The 21,780-nt window shown below is 34.4% G+C and overlaps 2 protein-coding genes across 2 annotated transcripts in view; both read left to right on the top strand.

Moving 5' to 3' along the window:
- LOC128985485 (serine/threonine-protein kinase grp-like) overlaps window positions 1–17,050 on the top strand; it is a 30,836-nt gene extending 13,786 nt beyond the window's left edge. The window contains exons 6-9 of the mRNA XM_054405016.1: window positions 6,312–6,521; window positions 14,473–14,714; window positions 15,126–15,257; window positions 15,600–17,050. Of these exons, the coding sequence (XP_054260991.1) occupies window positions 6,312–6,521; window positions 14,473–14,714; window positions 15,126–15,257; window positions 15,600–15,818 (803 nt within the window). The 3' untranslated portion in view covers window positions 15,819–17,050. The remainder of the gene's footprint in view (window positions 1–6,311; window positions 6,522–14,472; window positions 14,715–15,125; window positions 15,258–15,599) is intronic.
- Window positions 1–21,780, top strand: part of LOC128985483 (protein kinase shaggy-like) — a 211,949-nt gene that overhangs the window by 34,546 nt on the left and 155,623 nt on the right. The window lies entirely within an intron of this gene.

Below are 21,780 nucleotides of genomic sequence, written 5' to 3'. Positions count from 1 at the left end.
CTCGCCTCCAGGTTGAAGTTCGTTCGCTACGCTCACTCACCTTTTGGTTGCAAATTAGCTGTTCTCATAAATTAAAAATAAATATAGTGCTGCACCCTGTTCGTAAACCTATTAACTTTTTAATTCTATTGAACATCATAGAATCAAATTGTTTAGTTGCACCAGCTGTTAAGATTCTTTAATTCCATTTAAATATGAGTACTCATAAGGTTAACATGGGAAACTCCAGAGCCACTGGGGCGGAGCCCTATTGACGGATCTGCACCAAACTTCACACAAACCATCCTTGAATAATACTTAATAATGCCTGAAAGTTTCATTACAATCTGTCGAGCGGTTTTGGAGTCCATAAAGGACAAACATACAAATATACAAACATACAAATATACAAATATACAAACATACATTGGATTTTATATATATAGATAGATACTAGCTGGCCCAACAGACGTTGTCCTGTCCTAATGTGGTTTTATGTCAAATGCTCGTTCATTTTCAAGATGAGCTCGTTTGCATCGCTCAATCACGTCCTGGTTGATGTTTGTTCGCTACGCTCACTCACCTTTTGGTTGGAACTCGTTCGCTGCGCTCACTCGCCTTCAGGTTTTAGTTGGAAGTTAACACATGTTATTGGATCCCACAGTTTATGAAAACATTTTCCTCCAATGCTAATATAAAGGCCATTTTTTTATTATTTTTAAAATCAAATTCATCAATAACGGTTGGATGGATTATAAATTTCCTTACATAAAAACCTTCCCCTGGCACTAAGGGACACAACAAAAAATGAAACATTCAATTTGGTGCACTTGTTCTCGAGTTTAAATTTTAAAAACTAATATTGCTGCACTCTGTTGGTACATTTTGTAACCTTTTAATGCTATTGATCATCACAGAATCAAATTGTTTAGTTGAAACAGCTGTTAAGATTCTTTAATAAATTCCATTCAAATATGAGTACTCATAAGGTTAACATGGGGAACTCCGGACCCACTGGGGCGGAGCCCTTTTGACGGATCTGCACCAAACTTCACACAAACCATCCTTTAATAATGCTTAATAATGCCTGAAAGTTTCCTTTCAATATGTCGAGCGGTTTCGGAGTCCATAACGTTTAAATATATATACAAACTTCCTCTTTTATATATCAGATTTTTATGTGGGCTTGTTTCATTTAACGAAGTTGTAAAATTTAAATAGTTTGATATAAAATATACAATAACATGAACATAATATAATGAAACACATGTGTTTCATTAGCCTACAAAATTACCCTGAATTTCTAGCCCAATGATGAGAAACTCCATGCTAGGGGGACTGTCCCAGTGCAGGTCTGTGGTATTGTCCTTGGAATTCCAGTCCATCCCCTCCACTCCCACTTGGACTGTTGAGCTCTTCCCTCCTTCTACCTCTCCCTACCTCCCCCACAGACCAGCCAGGGGCAGGGTGGCCCTGTGTGCAATGATTATGAGAGCTGAGGGCTGGCATTACAAAAAAGACTAATATAAAATATATCAATCCCTTTGATAGAAAGATGTAATTGAAAAAAAAATTCATTTCCTCAAATACGCTAATTTTCACTAGCCTATAAAATCGCCCTGAATGTTTAGCCCAATGATGGGAAATTCCATGCTAGGGGGGCTCTATGGTGTGCTTATCTTATACCACTTATAGCTTGCTTAGATCATACCACAGAAAACATACTACTATAACCCAGAATGCCACAGCATAGCAACGCTGGTGGCGCTGCCTACAAATTGACAGGCAAAGCTCTCTCAAAGTACTAATGCTTTTTACCATGCGGTTGGCATTCTGGGTTATAGTAGTATGTTTTCTGTGATCATACTTACTTGAAAAATAGTAGGGATGGTCAAGTCTCGAAATTTCGGGAAATTTTCAATCTCGTTAACACGAGACGAGATTACTTTTTGGCCGAGATTTTTATCGAGACGAGAATAAAAAAAAAAAATAAATAAAAAAATAAAAACGCCTGCAGAAAGTCAATGCAATACCCGCAATACAGGAGCGTGTTGTAGTTGCGTTTCCTTTTCGAAGGCGTTCTTATTTAATTAATTCTTTTAATGTAAATATTACTTTAATTCTTTTAATGTAAATATTACTTTCATTATTTTAATAATATTACTTTAATAACATTTGAGAAGTTTTGTTAAGTGTAAGCAGTGTGAGGAATGTTTTATTACTATAAAAAAGTCAAAACAAGTTACTATTTTATAAAAACTAATATTGCTTTTATTTTATGATTTATTTTATTTTAGGATAAGTTGAAATCTATCCTAACTGATATCACCATGTTTCCTAATCGTAGGCATTTTTAATAAGTTAGGCGTGATTAATAAAAAAATTTTATGCTGATGTTATTTAATAAAAGATTGTAAATATTCTTGCCTATTATCATTATTTTAGTATTTAAACAGTCATCTAACAATGTTACAAAATCAGGTAAAAATTTCAAACGTGCATTTCCCGTTGTGTATGAGAAGAGAAATCTCGTCTCGATCTCGTCTCAAAATTTTATGAGAAATAAAAAATCTCGTCTCGTCTCGTCTCGAACTAAAAATCCAATCTCGTCCATCCCTAAAAAATAGTGAATTTTACTCAGCTTGCAGATGTTAATTGTATTCTCAATTTCAATAAATTTTTTAATTAATTTTTTTATTATTGTTTTTACTGTAATAGGTCTTCTGTTTTATGATATATTTTTTATGTGGGCTTGTTTCATTTAATGAAGCTGTAAAATTTTAACAGTTTGATATAAAATATTGTATGTAGTTTTTTACACACAAAACTTGCTGTTTGTTTTTTTATTAGTAGCCAAAACAATGTTTTGTAAGTAAATCGTGCTTGCTTAGCGACAAATATCTTGAGTGTACACAGGGGTGCCCACAAGGGGGGGCTGTGACGCAGACTGCGTCATTGAAATTCTTGGGGGGGGGGTTGCAAAATTTCAAATGGGGGGGGGCTTAAGTTAATTGCAACAGAGTTCAACGTGACGACAATCAAAAATATATTACGAAGTCACCAGATAGAAAGTCGATTAATTATAATGACAATAGTTATTATTGAATTAAATTAGTTAAAATGAGATTTTAGGATAGTTTAGGATTCGTGTAGGAAGTTATTATTCAACATTAGACGTGAGATCTAGAGGGAAGAGGGAGGGCACGGAATGGCTCAACTGCTGTGATAGATAAAGATAACGCGTGGTACAGACACGTCCAGCTACACCGCGACTCAGCACAGAACGCTTTGTTGACATAAAACTCGTTAAAATACAATCAAGTAGCATAGGCTACAATACTTTACACTATTGTTTAGATACTCGATTACCTGAGTTAATTAGGGGGAGGGGTTAATGAAAATACGGTTAATCCAATATAGTATAAAAACAGATGACAAACCCATTAAAACGCTGTAAACAGCCAACAACGTCACGATTTGCATTATTATCAACGAAATTCAATATTTCACAATCATTATTATTGTGCAATAATGACATTTCAAATAATTTATGTTGGTTCAGTTTCAAACGTTTGGTTCGGCAACACTTAAAATTATAGCTAACTCAAACTCAACTAAAATAACTAGCCAAACACTGCATTGCTATAAACAACGTAAATATTAAACCTTAGAAAGTGTTATAAGCTACTGCTCATGATAGACAGATAGGCTACTCGTAGGTGCTGTAGCCTATCACAACATAGGAATTGATAGTAAGTAGGCATAAGTCATAAAAAAGTGTAAAATTATATTTAGAGATAATAAAAACACTCTTAAAAAAGAATGTAACGAAAACAATCTTGTTATTCTTTTTCTTTGTCCTTATGTTCTTTATTCGGTTTCCCTTCAATTCATACACTACAGTAATTCAACAAGTCGCTATATTTAGGCCTACTCATTGCCCAATCACAGCCTTATTTCTTAAGTTACCATGGTTACTAATCACTCAATGACAGTTTAAGCATTATAAGCATTATTAAGCATTATATTGTCATCATTCCCCAGCTGTTGTATCTGAAATCTGTTGTAACATAGCGCACAGCAGACATAAGTGTAAAACGGAGCAGACGATTGTTGGTGCAAGCGTTGAAGTTGAAGTCATTTTTCCATTTCATTTTCATCAAATGAGCTGTAATGTTTCAAAACGATTATGTGGGAGGGAGGGGGTCGTTATATCAAGATAAAGACGCTGACAAATCGTTAAGCAGAGGTTACGAACGCTATGTAGATATTCTGGCAACACTAAAAAATTCCTTAAATTGAGGTGACTTATAAAACTCTAATTATATATACATATAAACTAAAGATAAGTTTTCCAGTCCTGTACAACACTGATTCACGGTCTTTTCCCGGTAATCAAAATTCAAGTACAACTAGATACACGCAGAATCTCCGGTTTCCGATCTGGATTATGGCTATAGTTATTTAATATAATTTACAGTTACATATTAGTACCCGTGATAAATCAAGCCCGTTATGTAAGCCACATGGTTATTAATCTCTCTTGGTTTTGGATTTGCTTAAAAACGTGATCGGAAATGGTTAGGGCCTACACAGTATTCGTAAACAATATTTATGTAAACATATCAGTGACAGCTAGAAAAAGGAATCTTTATCAAAACAGCTGTTCATAATTTCATATATGACATGTTCTCTTAACAGATTATTAGTATTTAATAAATGACTAATAGTAAACATGGAAAAAAAACTTGAAAAAATCACACAAAATTGGGTTTTTGATCGTCTGTTAATTTGGTTTCCAAAATTGTGAGGCCATATTTTAATGACTAAGGACACCCTCGCCAATCCTGTGAATACAATTAAACCATTAGAATCATAATTGGTAGCTGAGTAAAATGCCTTCTGGGCCGTGACACACGGACATAAATTGAGATAAGACATGTTTCTACTTCTTTAATGTATAAAGCTTAAAAATAACCCAAAATATGTATAATTCTGAGCAACGTACAGACAAAACTATAACTTTATTTATATAGATTAACTGGGTTTGAATTTTCAATATCTAAAAAAATGTATAAAACTTCTTTTAGTTTTACAAATAATGCTGGGCGGGAGAATAATGTTTCTCATTTATGGTGGGGGGGGCTGGTGCTCAATTGAGGGGAAGGGGTTGCGTCATGAGTCTAGGGGGGGGATGGGCACCCCTGGTGTACAGTAAAGGTAACATAAATTTAATAACTAAGTACTTAATTTTTTAACTCTGTAAATTCCTAATAAATAACTGTACAGTGTTTTTCATTGTAATAGTAATTGTTGTAATTTGTGTAATTGTTGGTATTTTTTCCAATCACTTTGTTATTGTTATTTTATTTTCATGCAAAACAGTGCGATCTGCCAATGTATATTATTGTAATAATGGTGTTTCTGTGTGAAATAAATTAATAAATATGCAAGTTACCGCCATTTTATTTGGGATTTATTTTTACATATGTTCTTCAGTAAGAATACAAATTAATGTTTTGAGACATCTTTATGATAAGTCCATTTTCCAGGAAAGGTAGCTATTATAAAATAATTCTGACCCTTAAACCTTTACATTCTCTGTAAAGAAATGGTTTACTTTTTATGTACACTATTTTGATATGTTTTTTACCATATTCCATCTGTGATAGCCTAATGTTAGAAATGTTGTCCCTCTATGTTCATTGTTAGACCTGTGATAACCATTAGCCTTTTTAAGAAAGACCCACTATTATTCACTATTATTCTTAATTTAAGTTTGCCTATTTAAAAAAAAATTATTTTAAACCTGTTAAATGTTAAACTAAGGGCAGCCTATATTTTGGAATTTTCATGTCAAATTTTATTAATTATAAGTATTGCATCTTATATCTTTTTACAATAATAATGACGATGTCAATTACAATAATGTATTGTTTAAAGACTGAATAAATGACTATTCAAAGACTATGCTGCGCAGTCTTTATTTTTAACCCTACAGTTCTCTTTGATCATCACATTCATTGAAATATTTAACATTGTGTTCTACCTTACTTTACATTAGTTCTTTGTATGAAGCAATCCTATTTATAACTATTTTCAAAATATCGGGTTGATAAGCTTTTTTAATAGTTTTTAACATTTAAAAAGCATATCTCTCATAAGGTTAATCATAACACCAGTTATGTTATTTGGCCTATGCATGTATTTGTCCTTATAGATATCATACAGCAATCTATTTTATCAGAACTTGTTTGTGTTTGTATAAATTTGATCACTCAAAATGTTAAAAAACTTGATTGCAACAATCTTACACTAGTGTTTGTTGTCAGAGTTGCCATGGGACAAGCCTGTGATTAAGTGTCGGGAGTTTGACACATGGAAAAACGGTAACTACATGTCCACTACACCCTGGTCCAAGCTGGACAACCTGGCTATCACACTGCTGCGCAAGATACTGCATCCGCAACCTTCCCTGCGCATGACCGTGGACAAGATCAAACAACACAGGTGGTGTGTCAAGAGACACACACAGACTAAAGGTTGGTGTTGTTCCCTCCTAAATGAATGATGATGTTTGAATATTTACGTTCACCACTGTACGATTGTCACTTTACTGTAGAACTAAAATCCTCCTTCTACGTGGAAGTTCAATTGAATGCAAAATATTAGCGAATACCTTTAACTAATTAACAGTATATAGACACATTCTGCTAGGATGTTGGAACCACACAAAGGAAATGAATACAGTAGAACCTCTCTTGACCAAAATAAAAGATGGAAGATTGCTTTTGATAGACAAAATTTCTGTTAAAAAATGAAGGCTGTTTATTTAGCATTGAAAGTGATGCCAATTAGGTGGTAACGTAATTACAATTAAGGTATAATATTTACAAATCTATGAAGTTTATGAATGTAGATCAACTATTTATTTGTAAATACATTTTCTAGCAGCATCACTTTATTAGTAACACTTCAGCTGTCTTGCAATCAGAGTTATAAGTACAGTTAGATGTTGTAAATCACATTCTAGGGGCTGGTGGTAATGTGTTTGTAGTTTGCACTGTGTAGCAGCCAACAGTGTTATTCCCAACCATCTGTCACGCTTCATTCTTTCGGTCACTTCACTCTCTTTATTTAAGACACATTCCAATGTTATCGTTTCCTAGGCCACGTTAACAAAGTTTCAGTTGAGAGGTTCTACTGTATAATAGGGTGTGGGTGAACACAACTCCTTTCTAAAACAATTTATTCTCTACTCAGGCAAATTTGAACTAAAATAAGTTTTACCAGGCGTAACTGTTTTTTGTTCATAATATTTTGTGAATATCTTATAGGCCTATGCAAAGTGGCACACATCTGGATAGGGTATAGCAAGGACTATGTATATTCTTTTTAAGGTAAAAAGTTATTGAGTAACCTTTTGAAGAAGTCTGTCCAAAAGCAAATATTACTGTTCTATTAAGATTTTGTGTAGTGTTTTATTCTCTGGACTTAATTTTCCCTAGAAGGCTTGCTAAACTCGATTCCTCTACTATCCCCAATAATAAAGTTGAAGTAATTAAAATTAGACGTTAAACAATGTGATGTAAGTTGTAAACAATTGATCAAACCTTGAATATATGATTGAAAGTTTGTTTTTTAAACTAATTTTCATTAGCCTACAAAATTACCCTGACTTTCTAGCCCAATGATGAGAAACTCCATGCTAGGGGGACTGTCCCAGTGCAGGTCTGTGGTATTGTCCTTGGAATTCCAGTCCATCCCCTCCACTCCCACTTGGACTGTTGAGCTCTCCCCTTCCTCTACCTCTCCCTACCTCCCCCACAGACCAGCCAGGGGCAGGGTGGCCCTGTGTGCAATGATTATGAGAGCTGAGGGCTGTCATTACAAAAAAGACTAATATAACATACATCAACCCCTTTGATAGAAAAATTTAATTGAAGTACAGTAATTTAAAAATAAGTTAATTTCCTCAACGGATTTTATAACAAAATTTCATATATACCTACAATACCCCCGCCGCAGCCAACCTGCAGACTATGCGAATTTCAACTTGTCTGATTACATTTTTACTAATTTCCATAAATAAGACATATTTATTCCCTATTTAAATAACATTAGATTTAACGTGTGCTTAAGTTTGCTGCTACGGGAAAGGTAAAAAGTGTTTTTTTAACCATACGTTAATAGTATAGGATGAAATAAATAAATTTGCCAAATTTTATCAAGATATATCCATAAACAAGTAAACTACAACAGTTTTCATTTTCTCCATAAGAATAACATGGGAATTTTAAATTAAACTATTTTTGAATTTTCTCCGTGACCGTTAGGCATACAACAGCGCTTCATTATACTAAATTATTTCTGTTTTTAAGCTCTACAAAACGGTTTAAAAATAAATTGAAAATTTTTTTGTTTTTAGGGTCAGAAAACCCCATTTTTACGCCATAAAACCCCCCATAAACCCCCGTTCCCATGGTCTGATTATGCTGGATTGCAAACATGTTCGAATAAACGTAGGTTTACATATATAATATATATGAATTTGAACGGATGGTGTTTTTGGTCTCTGGGGACATCAAAATGAAAAAGTAAATCGGTCCCGGGCCTAGGTCTTACCATGAGACCTACGGTAATAGCTACTTCCCTATAGGGAAATTCGCTAAAAGGCAAAGCCCTCACTGACTGACTCACTCATCACTAATTTTCCTACTTCCCATTTACCTAAGGGGCTGAAATTTGGTACAGTAGAACCTCTTTAATCCGAACTAATTGGGACCAGGGGTAGTTTGGACTATTGAATAGTTCGGATTACAGAACATATTGTTGTTTTTACATAACAATAGCTAAAACATGGCTAAAATTGATCAACATTATTTTGGGGTAAGTGAAAAAATGTTTTATAAAGTAAAATATAGTGTTTATTTAATACAGTAGTAAACATGGTGAATAAACAGTACTGTATATTAAATACAGTATACAATAAAGAACTGCTGTACTGTGTATAGAGTACAGCAATGAGGGGTTCGGATTAGTGGACGTTCGGATTAAAGAGGTTCTACTGTACACTGATTCTTTATGCACTAAATGGGAAAACTAAGTAGGCCTAGTTTTTATTCTGATCAGTCTTTCGGGCTCTGTCCCAGTTGCCTAGAGTTTCCCATGTTAACTTTATGAGTAGGTACCGGTATTCATATTTAAAGGAATAATGTATCTTCACAGCTGTTTTAGTTAAACAAGTTGAGTCTACGATGTTTAATAGCATTATAAAAATACAAGGTAACAACAGCTAATTTGAATCTTTAGTTGCGGAAACCCCCATAGGCCTAACTAAGATTTTTTCAATTTTTACTTTTTACTATATTAATGAGGTAGGTACAATTTGAAATACATTGTTTGGTGCATAAATCACAAAACTGCAAACAAATTATGCTTTATGGTAATGGGGTTTCTACAAAATTCAAATGAACTAAGCAGCAACAAGTTGTGATACACAACGAGAACTGTCAAATTATGATGGTATAAAGTTATATTTATGTTTTTTTATTTAATAAATAATTTGTGGTATTGTGCAAATAGGGTGGTTTTTTAAGTGCATAATTCATACTATTTTTATAAAAAAGTACCTACTGTGTTTCTTTTCCCCCAAAGAAATTTTTGGGAAACGTATTAATGTGTTAATAATTTTAGTGCTTTACTGATCAAATCGGACCTACTGTGTTTCATTTCCCCCAAAGAAATTTTTGGGAAACGTATTAATGTGTTAATAATTTTAGTGCTTTACTGATCAAGTCGATGACTTGGATGGAAGGAACTTACTACTATAGGAATTAATTTTTGGAGTATGTCAATAACATTAAAGCTACTAAACCAATTGACCAATTAAACTGATATTTTCCATGAGCAGAGCCAAAATAACCACTGGCCTAAAGAACATAATCATCTTTTATTTTAATACTCTACTATTCTAGGGCTCTGCCCTGACAGCTAATTAAGTCCAAACCATGAAAAGCCTTTCGGAATGCCACCCAAACCGGTACAGCAATCAATAGTTTTAATAATACTTGTGAAGTCAAAGGAGGGGGCAGAGCCCGCGGTTAACAGCTTGTTAGTCTATAAAATTACACTGAATGTCTAGCCCAATGATGAGAAACTCCATGCTAGGGGGACTGACCCGGTGCAGGTCTGTGGTATTGTCCTTGGAATTCCAGTCCATCCCCTCCACTCCCACTTGGACTGTTGAGCTCTCCCCTCCCTCTACCTCTCCCTACCTCCCCCACAGACCAGCCAGGGGCAGGGTGGCCCTGTGTGCAATGATTATGAGAGCTGAGGGCTGTCATTACAAATATTATTTTAAAAATAAAATAGTTTAACTTTGCAAGAAAGAGTAGTGAGCCAGAGTCCCGCTAATCCGAACCAATTGGGACCAGACCACCAGACCCTGATCAGATTAGCTGGAAATGCAGTATAGTTGCATGACACTGCCAACGGTGTTATTGTGTCTTGCAATCATGATCTTACTGCACTACAGCCTTAAAAGAGAAACAAAGAAATATTGTTAACACATTGAACCCTATGCCCGAGAATAGGTCGGGGTTGTTTTACATTTTTTATTATAGTCCTAGTATTATTATGTTATTTGTTATTATTGTACTAGAGGTCGTCCAGTGGTCGAAAACTTGACCATAATAATGTAATGTACAGACTTCTCTATTTTCACCCCACGCTGTAAATTAAACATGTGATGGTTGTGTAGAAGTCTTCCATTTGTTTTGATTTTCTTGATTATTTTTTGTTCACCAGCATAGTAACCCATAAGGCCTATGTTATTTTTTTAAATTTAAAATTCATTTTTGTGCTTATTTTTTATCCTATTTTAATTTACAATGGGATTCTACACATCTACAGGAAAATATCTGTCTAACAGTATGCGTAGATTTTCCCTGCGATGCACACAACCTGAGAAAAAAGGTTTTAAAGAAACATGCTTGCCTATTTAATTTATAGATTAAATATTATGTTTTAATACTTTATTCTGAAATGTTGACTATATATAGGTATATACTAATATAAATACGGTATAGGCCTATATATAAAAAATAATAAAAACATTTTAAATTTAATTTGGTAATAAGGATTTATTTGATCTATACCCATAACATACGGTATTATATTTCCTTAAAGCACTTGATTTCCTCTTAAAAATGATGTATGGTTTGTGATACTTTGTTTTGATTAAAACTAAATAGGTGAAACAAATTTTAATTAATACAAAAATGCCCAGTAACTTATACATGCATATAAGCCCAATGTGTTAATAAATGGGCGTTCAGCTGAGAGCGAATTGGCAATTGTTCAATTTTTCTTAATTCCATGAACATATTCATATAAAATTCTCATATTGTACCTGGTCACTTTAAAAATTTACACATAACTCCCGATTTTCTCTGTCGGCTGGAAAACCTGGTCATTTCAAAACACAGCTTTGTGGTTCGGATCAGTTAGGACTTTGGAGTATCATTAATTTATAATATGATATTGTGTAAAAAAAACTATTGTAACAATGAAATGTAATTTATGTATCAACACCATGGTCAGCAATGGATATCAGCAGACGACGGCCCTGTGAGATACAGCTGAGGCCAGTGTCAGGTACTGAGTGACTCTGAGTTGTAGACTCCGAGGACATTCAGTACCTCTCATTGTACTCAGCAACACCACCAACCTACCAACAGAGTGCTGCTAGTAGTTTTATCTAAGCTATTTATTTTCAATAAGTCACAATGTAACAGTCTGATCTTGATAATCTGACTAGCTAATCTGACTTATTTGTTAATACAAATAGCACATGAAGGTCATTTTTAAGATATCTTAGACATTGGTTCTGTTACTAGGCGGACAAATGTTAAATGTTGAGTACATAATAATAACCAACTTTTCTTCACTTTTTCAAGTGTAGTTTTATTTATCTTGTGAGTTATATTTTTATATTATGTCTACATGCGACTGTAAGCAAGTTCAGTAGAACCTCTTTAATCCGAACGTCCACTAATCCGAACCCCTCATTGCTGTACTCTATACACAGTACAGCAGTTCTTTATTGTATACTGTATTTAATGTACAGTACTGTTTATTCACCATGTTTACTACTGTATTAAATAAACACTGTAGGTATTTTAATTTATAAAACATTTTTTCACTTTTCCCAAAATAATTTAGATCAATTTTAGCCATGTTTTAGCTATTGTTATGTAAAAACAACAATATGTTCTGTAATCCGAACTACCCCTGGTCCCAATTTGTTCGAATTAAAGAGGTTCTACAATGTGAAAGAGATTCTTATATTTTTCTTTAAAATGTTTTAAATGTCACAAAACAAAGTCGCTATATCATATACATTTATAATGGTATTTTTTCTGTTTTCTTTCTGATCACTAGGCCTAGCATCATATGCCCTTTGTAATCCTGAATTCTCGCTAACCCGACAATCTGTAGGTCCAAAATCTGTTAGATTATCAATATCAGAGCTCTTGTCACCATTGTACCTATCATGACAAAATAATCTGATGACAAAATATCATGACAAAATAATCTGATGGATGTCATGATAAATAAATTGTAACTAAAATGTTTTTTTAAGAGATTATTTTTTAGCCACTTTGTAAGAGTGTGATAACATTATACAATTTTAAAGGAAATGCATACAGATTTGGGAGTATTTTTATATTTGGATCTTTGGTCAATGCTGTTCTGATGTTATTGATAAAACTCCCTTCTCTTGCTTATGTAGGACATTTTTAATGTTTTACCTATGTTAAGGTATTTATATTAGTTAAAACATTTTTACTGTAATCAAAATTGATCACTAATTATTATCTTTTTTGTATATTTACCGTCTTGTGAGTAACAGTATAAGCATAAATATATGTTTTAAGTGTTACAAGACGTTTCTTTTAATTTACTATTTGTATTGTAAGAGTAATTTTATGTTATTGAAAAACATGGTAATGAATGTTAACTTACACAGAGTACAAGTGTGTGCTAAGTAAGTATACATCCAGATTGCAAGTTGGAAGTGTGCAAGTCTTCATGCATCATACCTCTGGCAATTCTTTGGTGATATAGCTGTATGAGAGATGTTATCATAAAGCTAGATTACCAAAGCAAAGCCTTAGGTACATCTTCATTGAACATCAAGGTACATCTTGGAACATCCTATCTACCTGGTACTAACAGGCCTTGGCTATTTTAAAGGATGATTGTGTAAAACCAGCTGTTTTAATGGTAGCATTTCTACTTCCAGTTATCCAATTAAGTCATAAGTTCTGTGATTTTAATACTTTTTTTAGTTTATTTTAATAACTATGAATATTTAAATTAAGGCCTATTTATTATTGTCCACTCGGATGATGCCCCCTTGGCCATTTACTATTTAGTTAGTTATATATTTATTTCAATCCTTTTTGCTTAGTTATGCGTAAGAAAGACTGAAATCTTCAACAAGGACAAAATACTGCTCTGCAAATAATGTGTGCTCTAAATTTGACCTGGCAATAAATGTACAATGGCAAAAGCCTAATGAATATTATGTCCTAAATATAAATTACAGGGTGTCTAGTAGTCGGGAAAGTCGGGAACTAGTATTGAATTTCAAAATGGTCGTGAAAATTTGGGATTTAGTTTTGATATCAAAGTCGTCGGGGGTTTTCATGTTTTGCCGCGATCCCGGACAACGACAATGACGTTTCCGTGACCGCGGCAGTCAATGATGATGTCTACATGTCCTCGGAAGATTTCATGATAAACAAACCCTAATTGGCTGGTTAGGTTTGTTCATTGCTGCATTTTGTCTTTACTTTAAAACCATTATCTTAATCTACACTCACTATTTGTGGAAAAAAACTAGTCTTGAAAAATCTGGAATTAGTCTTGAATTTTAAAATTGAAATAAACAAGACACCTTGAAATTATATTGAACTCGTTACTAATGTATTTAGCTAACATAGTTACTTAAGTAATGGTTTGAAAACTCACTGTGCCAGTTCAAAATGAAATAGTACACTTGGCAGCTGCTATCAGATTTTCCTCAATCCTTGTTGTAGGTGTTCTAAATGTTATTCCTTATCATGAAATATCTAATGTAATGTAATGTAAGACTGGTATAATTGGGTTACACTGTTATATAAAAATAGACTTAGTGGTTTCAATTGATAGTACGGATTAATAAAAATGTATGAATTTGTTTTTCCGGAACAACTATAATAGTCTTGAGTCCATACAATGAAAATGTGATGTCAAAGTAGACTTGTGGTGAAAGCTAGTTTTTTTTATAGAACCTGTAGTGTAAAAGACATTGATAATTTTGTCACCCAACTGTGAAGAATAGGCTTAGTGGTTTGAGAATTTGCATTTTAGTAACCAAAAGCATAATTAAACGTATCGCTATGTCTCTATGTAAATGGAACTGAGCCAAAACTACTGTTACAGGGCCACAAGCCGCTGAGACGTTGCCTCAGTTGCCATACAAGAGACTGAGGTCCAACGAGCTGTCTCCTCCTGCCATGTGTGATCCCCGTCTGTGTCAGTCACAACCTGAGGTATTGTCTTGTGTCACTGACGCACCCAGGGGGGGCAACGAGCCTGCACACATATGCTTCTCTCAGCCTGCGCAGATAGACGACCTGCTAGTGTCAACACAGTACCTGGCCACTCAAAGCAACACCAGCCAGGTAGGAAATCGAGAATTGTTTGTCAATTTTGAATGGTATTGGGAAATTTTGAATAATTAATTCTGAATGAAATAGACCATTAGCCTAGGCCCAAGAATCTATTATTATTACTAGTGTATTATTGGTTCTTGCAGCAATCAAGGTAGATGATTATCGCTGCTACTAATCTGGTGTTTTGAAAATAAACATTAGTGTTGGAATTAATTCATAAAGATAGTCATGTACTAATCAATGTATACAAACGTTTGAATAGTTTTTTTCTGAAATTTAAGTTTAATTTGAGGTTTTTATATATTTTATAAATTCCTCATAGATAAGCAAATGTCGTAAGATGGCTTAAATGTTTTCTGAAAAGAGTCTAGGTATAAAAAGCATTAAGAAAACAATCACTGATTTATTGAATTTATTTAGGACTCCATGCAGAAGCTGGTGCGCCGCATGACCAGGTTCTTTGTAGGTGCTGAGCCTGAGGTAGCACTAGGGAGTTTGGTGCGGACACTTGATGTTATGGGTCTTGCCTGGCGCACTCATACTCCTGGCATTGTGAGTACTCTACATTCTACACTGCTATTGTTCTTCTGTCCAAGGATTGAACTAACAAAGTTCTGATTCCTCAAAACTACTCTGATCTATGGTGTCTCCCTTCATAGGCCCTACCTACTTTAACTTGGGTTGTGACATCAGCTAAAGCTACATTCAAAAATTTGTATTCCTTTAATGCAAATTCTTTCTTACATAGCATGTTGAGTTAGCTTCCAAAAACTTGCTCATTCCTGAAGTGCATTTTCTTGACCATGACCTGCAGTTACTGAATTGTCTGACTCACTAAGCTTAGCCAAGTCGTGTTGTTATCTAAATTCAATGTTTATTATGTTTTTATTGCAGATCACAGTGACTGCTGTAGATAAGTACAAAAACCAGCTGACGTTCAAGGCCAGTGTGCTGATCATGGACAAGCAGACACTGATGGACTTCCGACTCAGCAAGGGTTGCGGCCTCGAGTTCAAAAGACAATTCCTCATCATCAAGAAACAGCTCAGCGACATCGTAGTTAAGGGCCCAGTAGCTTGGCCCATTGCTATCGCTACCAATAATGTTCCTTAAAACATCACTTTGACTGTCATGTATGTCTCTTGCCTAAGGGATCACCCATGGTCACTATCAGATTGAAAAGTAAAGTTTTTTGGGCCAATTGCACAATTACTCATATTAGACCACTACTGCACTATTTTCTCAAGTTCTCTAGAGTAAGCTTTTAAATACTAATTTAATAGGTCTGAAAATGACAATATTTACTGTTACATATGGAATGGATATTGTAAAGTACCTGATGTGGAACATCTTCTTTAAGATCTTGGATGTAATAGTGCAAGTTTAGATGTAATACCCTTTATTTTATTGTAAGAGCTTGGAAATTAAACCTTGTCCTCCTTTTGGTTCAAGGACTCGTTCTGTTCTTTTTTATCTGATCTTAGAACATACAAATTTCTATCTAAAGCTAAAATCTTTTGGCTTGTTGTTTCCCTTAGACAAAAAACCCTGTTGTCCCCTAGTCATTTTGGAAGAAAAGAAATGTATATATGAATTCTTTAAGAGTAGTATTCACCTTTAATGAGGTATTTTTAGTCGTAGAGGTATTTTTAATCACCTTTAAATATGAATTGGTACATTAAGCCACTAGTAAGGAAGTAAGAGGCATGTTTTTAAGTAAGTACAGTTTTTAAATTTCTCCGTTCCAGCGCTGCGATTGACATTTTAGACATTTGTGCTGTGTATGTACATCTATTGGCAAGCCTGTGCCGGAAATTCGGCAAATTTCTATCAGCCGCGTTTACATCCGGTTTAGAGCATTCAAATGTCCAAAATGCCAATCGCAGCGCTGGAACGGAGAAATTTAAAAACGGTACTTACTTAAAAAACATGCTGTGCAAGCATTATAGTTCCCTGCAAAGCTTACGGAACACAGGATTCATGTGAGTACAATAAACACCATTCTGGATGAGTTGTGTACAGTACTATTGCCATGCTACCAGCATAAATATACAAGATAAGTCAAATAACACCTTAACAGACTATGTAATTATACAGTATCCTATTTTGACAGCATTATTAACTGTATCATCAATATTCTTCTTCAATATATCATGAATATACTATATGAATACTAAATAATTGCAGATAAGTAAAATCATTGTCTCGATTTTGTTCACGTTTTATCATTACTATATCTGATTGTCTCTTGGCAGTTTATGATTTTTTTTCAACATGTCTACAATTTTCATTAACCTGAAATCCACTTAATGTGTTTACTTCCCGACTAAGTTAACCTAGGAATATAATAAATTAAAAACTGTTATTATACCTATGCATTTATTATTAATTAGTAATTTAAATATACCTGTGTGATTTCATTGAATATCATATATTGTACATACTTTTTAGCTATACATTTTTTACAATAAAACGATGTTTGTAACAGAATTTTATTTTTGCAGCATTAGTGTCCTTGTTTATTATCCTTATAATTTATTTTTAATGAGAATAAGTACCTTAAGTCATTTATTTGATGAAGAGCTAAAAATACAGGTTTTCTGGCATTAAATAAAAAAAAATCTTAAATGGCCATCATTGTTGACTTCAAACTGCTGCTTGACCCATTAAACTTTTAATTTCCTCTTGTGAAAGTTAAATTGATGACATTATCTAAAATGATGGTTGACAACTTTATCCCTCCGAGTGTCATGCGTCGCTGCAGCGACTCACGAACACTGTTTACGGCGAAGGCTCTATGACTGACAAAATCGGATTGAACTGGATCGAGTTAGGTATCGTTCTTTTCGTTATATTCTAAGCTTTCTCCAGAGGTCTGTCTCCAAGCGCTTTATGTTCTCCGAGCCGATCGTAATTGTAGCAGACAGCTGACGTGCGTATTTGTAAACAGGTTAGTTAACCTCGGACCGATGACTGATGTGTTTTATTATGTTTATCATTGTTTTAGTGTTAAAAATCAAAAGTAGTGATATACGTGGTGCATTATAAGAAGATTTAGTGATTTTGAAGGGCTGGTTGATGATCCTGAAGAAGTAGGCTATGCATTCTTAGCTAAACGCTATGTACTGAAATCTGTTTTTTGCCCATAACTTATTTATTTGCAAATCTACTTCCTTATATTATTATATATTTGTAATCCTCATAAAATTTAGAACAAAGTGGCTATTTTCAAATATTTATAGGCCTATAATTTATACAATTTCATTGAGCGTAAACTTATTTTTTTTTTTCAATTTTTCCAAAATAATTTTTATTTTTACCTAAAAAAAATTTTTTGAAACAAATATTCCTTAGGTTTTATGTAGGCCTATGATATTGAAGCCCATGATTTTCCAAACAAAATGGTACATAGAACAGTAGAATTAACATTGTTTTAAGCTTTTCAGATCCGTTTTAATAAAACCTTGCAAATGCGCCAAAAATAGGCGGACACTAAAGCCTAAACTATGGACACTCGGAGGGTTATCCAAGGAGAGTTAAGTCTTTACAGTATTGAGAGTGAGCATAGGTAAACAGATCCTTGATCAAAAAACAATTCAAAGTAGGCCTCAATATTACAGGAAAATTTTGCTTTTATAACAGTCAGATTACTGGAGAGTGGAGGTGTTATATTACATGGACTCTCATGCTTATTTTTGGCACTAAGCAACAATAACCATAAACAACTGTTGAGTATAAAAAAATACCCTTGCTGCAGCTAAGCAAATTTCCATTTATCTGGCTGGATTTCTACTAAAATATTTCCTGAAAATTGTCGGATTTACAGTAGAACCCCGGTTAACTGAAATAAAGGAGGGAGAGCTGTTTTGGATAACAAATTTTTTCAGTTAAAGTTGGGAAATTCGCTGATATTCCCTATATGGGAAATTCGCTAAAACAGCATAAAATCATAGTACTTAGTCTTAAATATGATAACAACAGTCATAAAATGAGATACAGATAACAATGGATGTAAAACACAGCTAATTCTTTCTCTTTGTTCATCACATTCTTTCTTTGGTTTCTCCTCATCCAAACATTCAACAAGTTGCCATGGTTACCATTCACCCAATCACAAACTGTTGTGACATAGCAAGCCCACAGCAGACAGTTGTGTAAAGCGGCCCACACACTGGGGCGCTTGTGCGCGCACATGTGATGCGCGGACAGCTCGACGCACATGCGCCTCAATGTGTGGGTAAATGTGCCCATGCTCACGACGCGCATGCGAGGTGCCTGGTGCTTGCCGCCGGACCTTCGAGCATCGTCACAAGTGCGCGAGCTGGTTATGATGCGCACCAGTCTGTGGAAAACCGAGGCACATGTTCGCGAACTACCAGGAATAATGTGCCGATTTTAAATTCAAAGATTTAAAATCCGCGCCAGGCAATGGACAAGTCAGTCCAACATGACGTAACGCGGAGGAATACTACACTCGAACTGTGTCGCGTGCAAACGTCTCGTCGTCACTCGTGGCTCAGTAATCGCGTAGTCAACATGTGAAGTCGCGTTTTGTCGCTGGTGTAGGACGAATTTATTAATATCTTAATTCGTAGCTCGGAAATTAGCGTTCGGGCGGAAATTGTACGTGCATCAAACGATCGCAATTGTCAAAATTTCGCCGAATTGCATTTGGGGGTGTGTTTTATTAGTATTAAGTCGAGACAGTTGAGATGCCGGATTGATTGTTCGCGTTCGTGATGAAAATTCGTACATGCATCATATCGATAGCAAATGTCAGTTTCTAGCGAATCGCGGGTCGTCGTGAAGGTATTTTCAATTGAATCATTAAACGCCAGCTCGAAAAAAACAAGAATTAATAAGTCCTACACCAGAAAAAACCGTGTCGTGATATTCCGCTCGGTCAGACAAAAAGTCAAAATTACCACGAGTCAGTTTTTAAATGTTCGGTACGCGTGAATCTTCGTCGGAATGAATGTTAATGTGTCGACATGTGTACGTAAGTAAATGTTTGTGTTATTTGTGTTTTAGTATTAAAATAGTCTTGCCAATCTGCCACATTTTTTCACATGTACCACTCGTTTTACAAGTTATGAATCATGTTTTGTTTGGTCTGAGATTTTCATGTTTCATTTGGTCTACTTAGAGCACATGGTCACGATTCAGGATAAAATGTTTTATTAAATTTGGTCATGTCATACAAAGGATTTAAGTTATAATAGTGAACCTAGTCAAATGAAAATTATTTCTTAAATTGAATTGAAATCTATATATTAATTTGAAACTGTTTTTCTTTGTCACAGCTATTTTGAGAGAACGGCTGGGCGTAGAAACTCGGTAGAGGTGTCTAAAGAAAGGTTTTGGTCTGTAGATGAGCCATCAAAAGAGAAACATGGCGAATTCCCTTGGGGCTCTACCCCCGTGGCCTTTCAATTCCCATCCCATGTTTTTCTTATGGAGGAAAACGGGGTTTTTGTCACAGCTAATTTGAGAGAACGGCTGGGCGTAGAGACTTGGTAGGGGTCTCTAAAGAAAGGTCTTGGTCTGTAGATGAGCCATCAAAAGAAGAATGAGGTAAATTCCCTTGGGGCTCTGCCCCAGAAGCCTTTAAAGTTGCCTCTTCAGATTTGTTTACATTACGACCATATGCATAATTCTACACTACTTTGAAACAGCTGTTAATATTTAAATTGTGATTTACTAAATTTGTCAAAATGAAGTATTTGCAAAGGTTTTTTTCTGATTTTAAAATCGATTTCTTCTGCATCCTGTCATGTTTTGCAATATGATGTTGTAATGTTGTAATGTTATAATGTGCAATCCAAATCAGTGGAAAATCCTAATATCACAGTAACTCTTAAAATAATTTCTTATGGAGTTAACTTATGTCTATTGTATAGGTTGGTTTCTGCCTTTTTTTACCACTTCTTGGAGATTGTACGTAGGCGTGTTGCACGTAGATGATGTTCTTTGGCGTATTGCATCTGTAGACGAAACTTGGGTTGGTGTAATTATTACAATGGAAAAAAGCGAGAAATCCTGGACAATTTGATATAGGCCTACTAAAAATAAAACTGAATTAGAAGAAATAGAAATAATGTTTTTTTCTTCATTTATAATCGTTATTATAGAGAAACTAATGCGGCTATGAGTGGGAAACATTTGTATAAAACTCTAAAAAACAAGATCAGCTTTTAAAAAAAGATAAGATATTTACAAACAATTTTGGTTTTATCTAACTGTTGTGTACATCGAGAGTATTTCCATAATCTTTGAGTCGACTTTTATAAAGTCATCGGAAATTATGACCGTTATTCGTTTAAAAAAAAAACCTGTAATGCTTCGCAATTGCTCGAATTCGAGCAACAGGTACACTAGTGGTGTATTAATTTAAAGAGCAATGTTTATCTGTGATATTATTATTTTTGTATTCTATGTAAAGTCAGATTCTATCATCGTCAGTATTATTATTTAAAACGTTTGAATTTCATGTGTAGAATAATTTTTGAACAGTATTACATTTTTAAATAGTGAGAGTTTGATTGTGTAACGTAAATGGGGGTAACAGAGTGCTCGGTCGAAGGCTAGGGTTGATAAAGGGTCATGAGGATAGACTCCCATTAAATTCATAAATATTAAATAAAAAATTATCAAATAATCGACTCAGCAGTCGATTGGCCCCGTTGCACTGGTCAGCAAGGAGTGATGTAGATCACAAACCTACTTAATAGTCCCTGTTTGATTAAATTGTAAACTGGCCAGTTTGATAATTACGAACATCTTTGGGGAGTCTGGTGATCCAAAACAAATAAATAAAATCATCAAGGCTAGGTTTTCCCGAGACTTTGCAGTTTTAAAAAATGAACAAACCGCCAATTTGAACATACAATCTTACAATCAACTCTCTCACTCTCTCTTTCAAAATATTGTTAAATTGTGCACAAAAAAGGTTATTACATTGTTTATATTTGTTACTTGTATCACAGCTCAATTCGACTCATTATACAGTATTTTTACAAATCACCATCTTTTCATTATCCTGTGTTTCAGCTGTTAGTATCATTAGTATAAAACT

Source organism: Macrosteles quadrilineatus, unplaced genomic scaffold, assembly GCF_028750875.1.
Source record: "Macrosteles quadrilineatus isolate MER2022 unplaced genomic scaffold, UCM_ALF_1.0 Scaffold_2__2_contigs__length_208266976, whole genome shotgun sequence".
In the NCBI taxonomy this organism is placed as follows: Eukaryota; Metazoa; Arthropoda; class Insecta; order Hemiptera; family Cicadellidae; genus Macrosteles; species Macrosteles quadrilineatus.
Note: the sequence above shows the minus strand (reverse complement) of the source record. Positions and strands in the feature narration are given on the sequence as shown.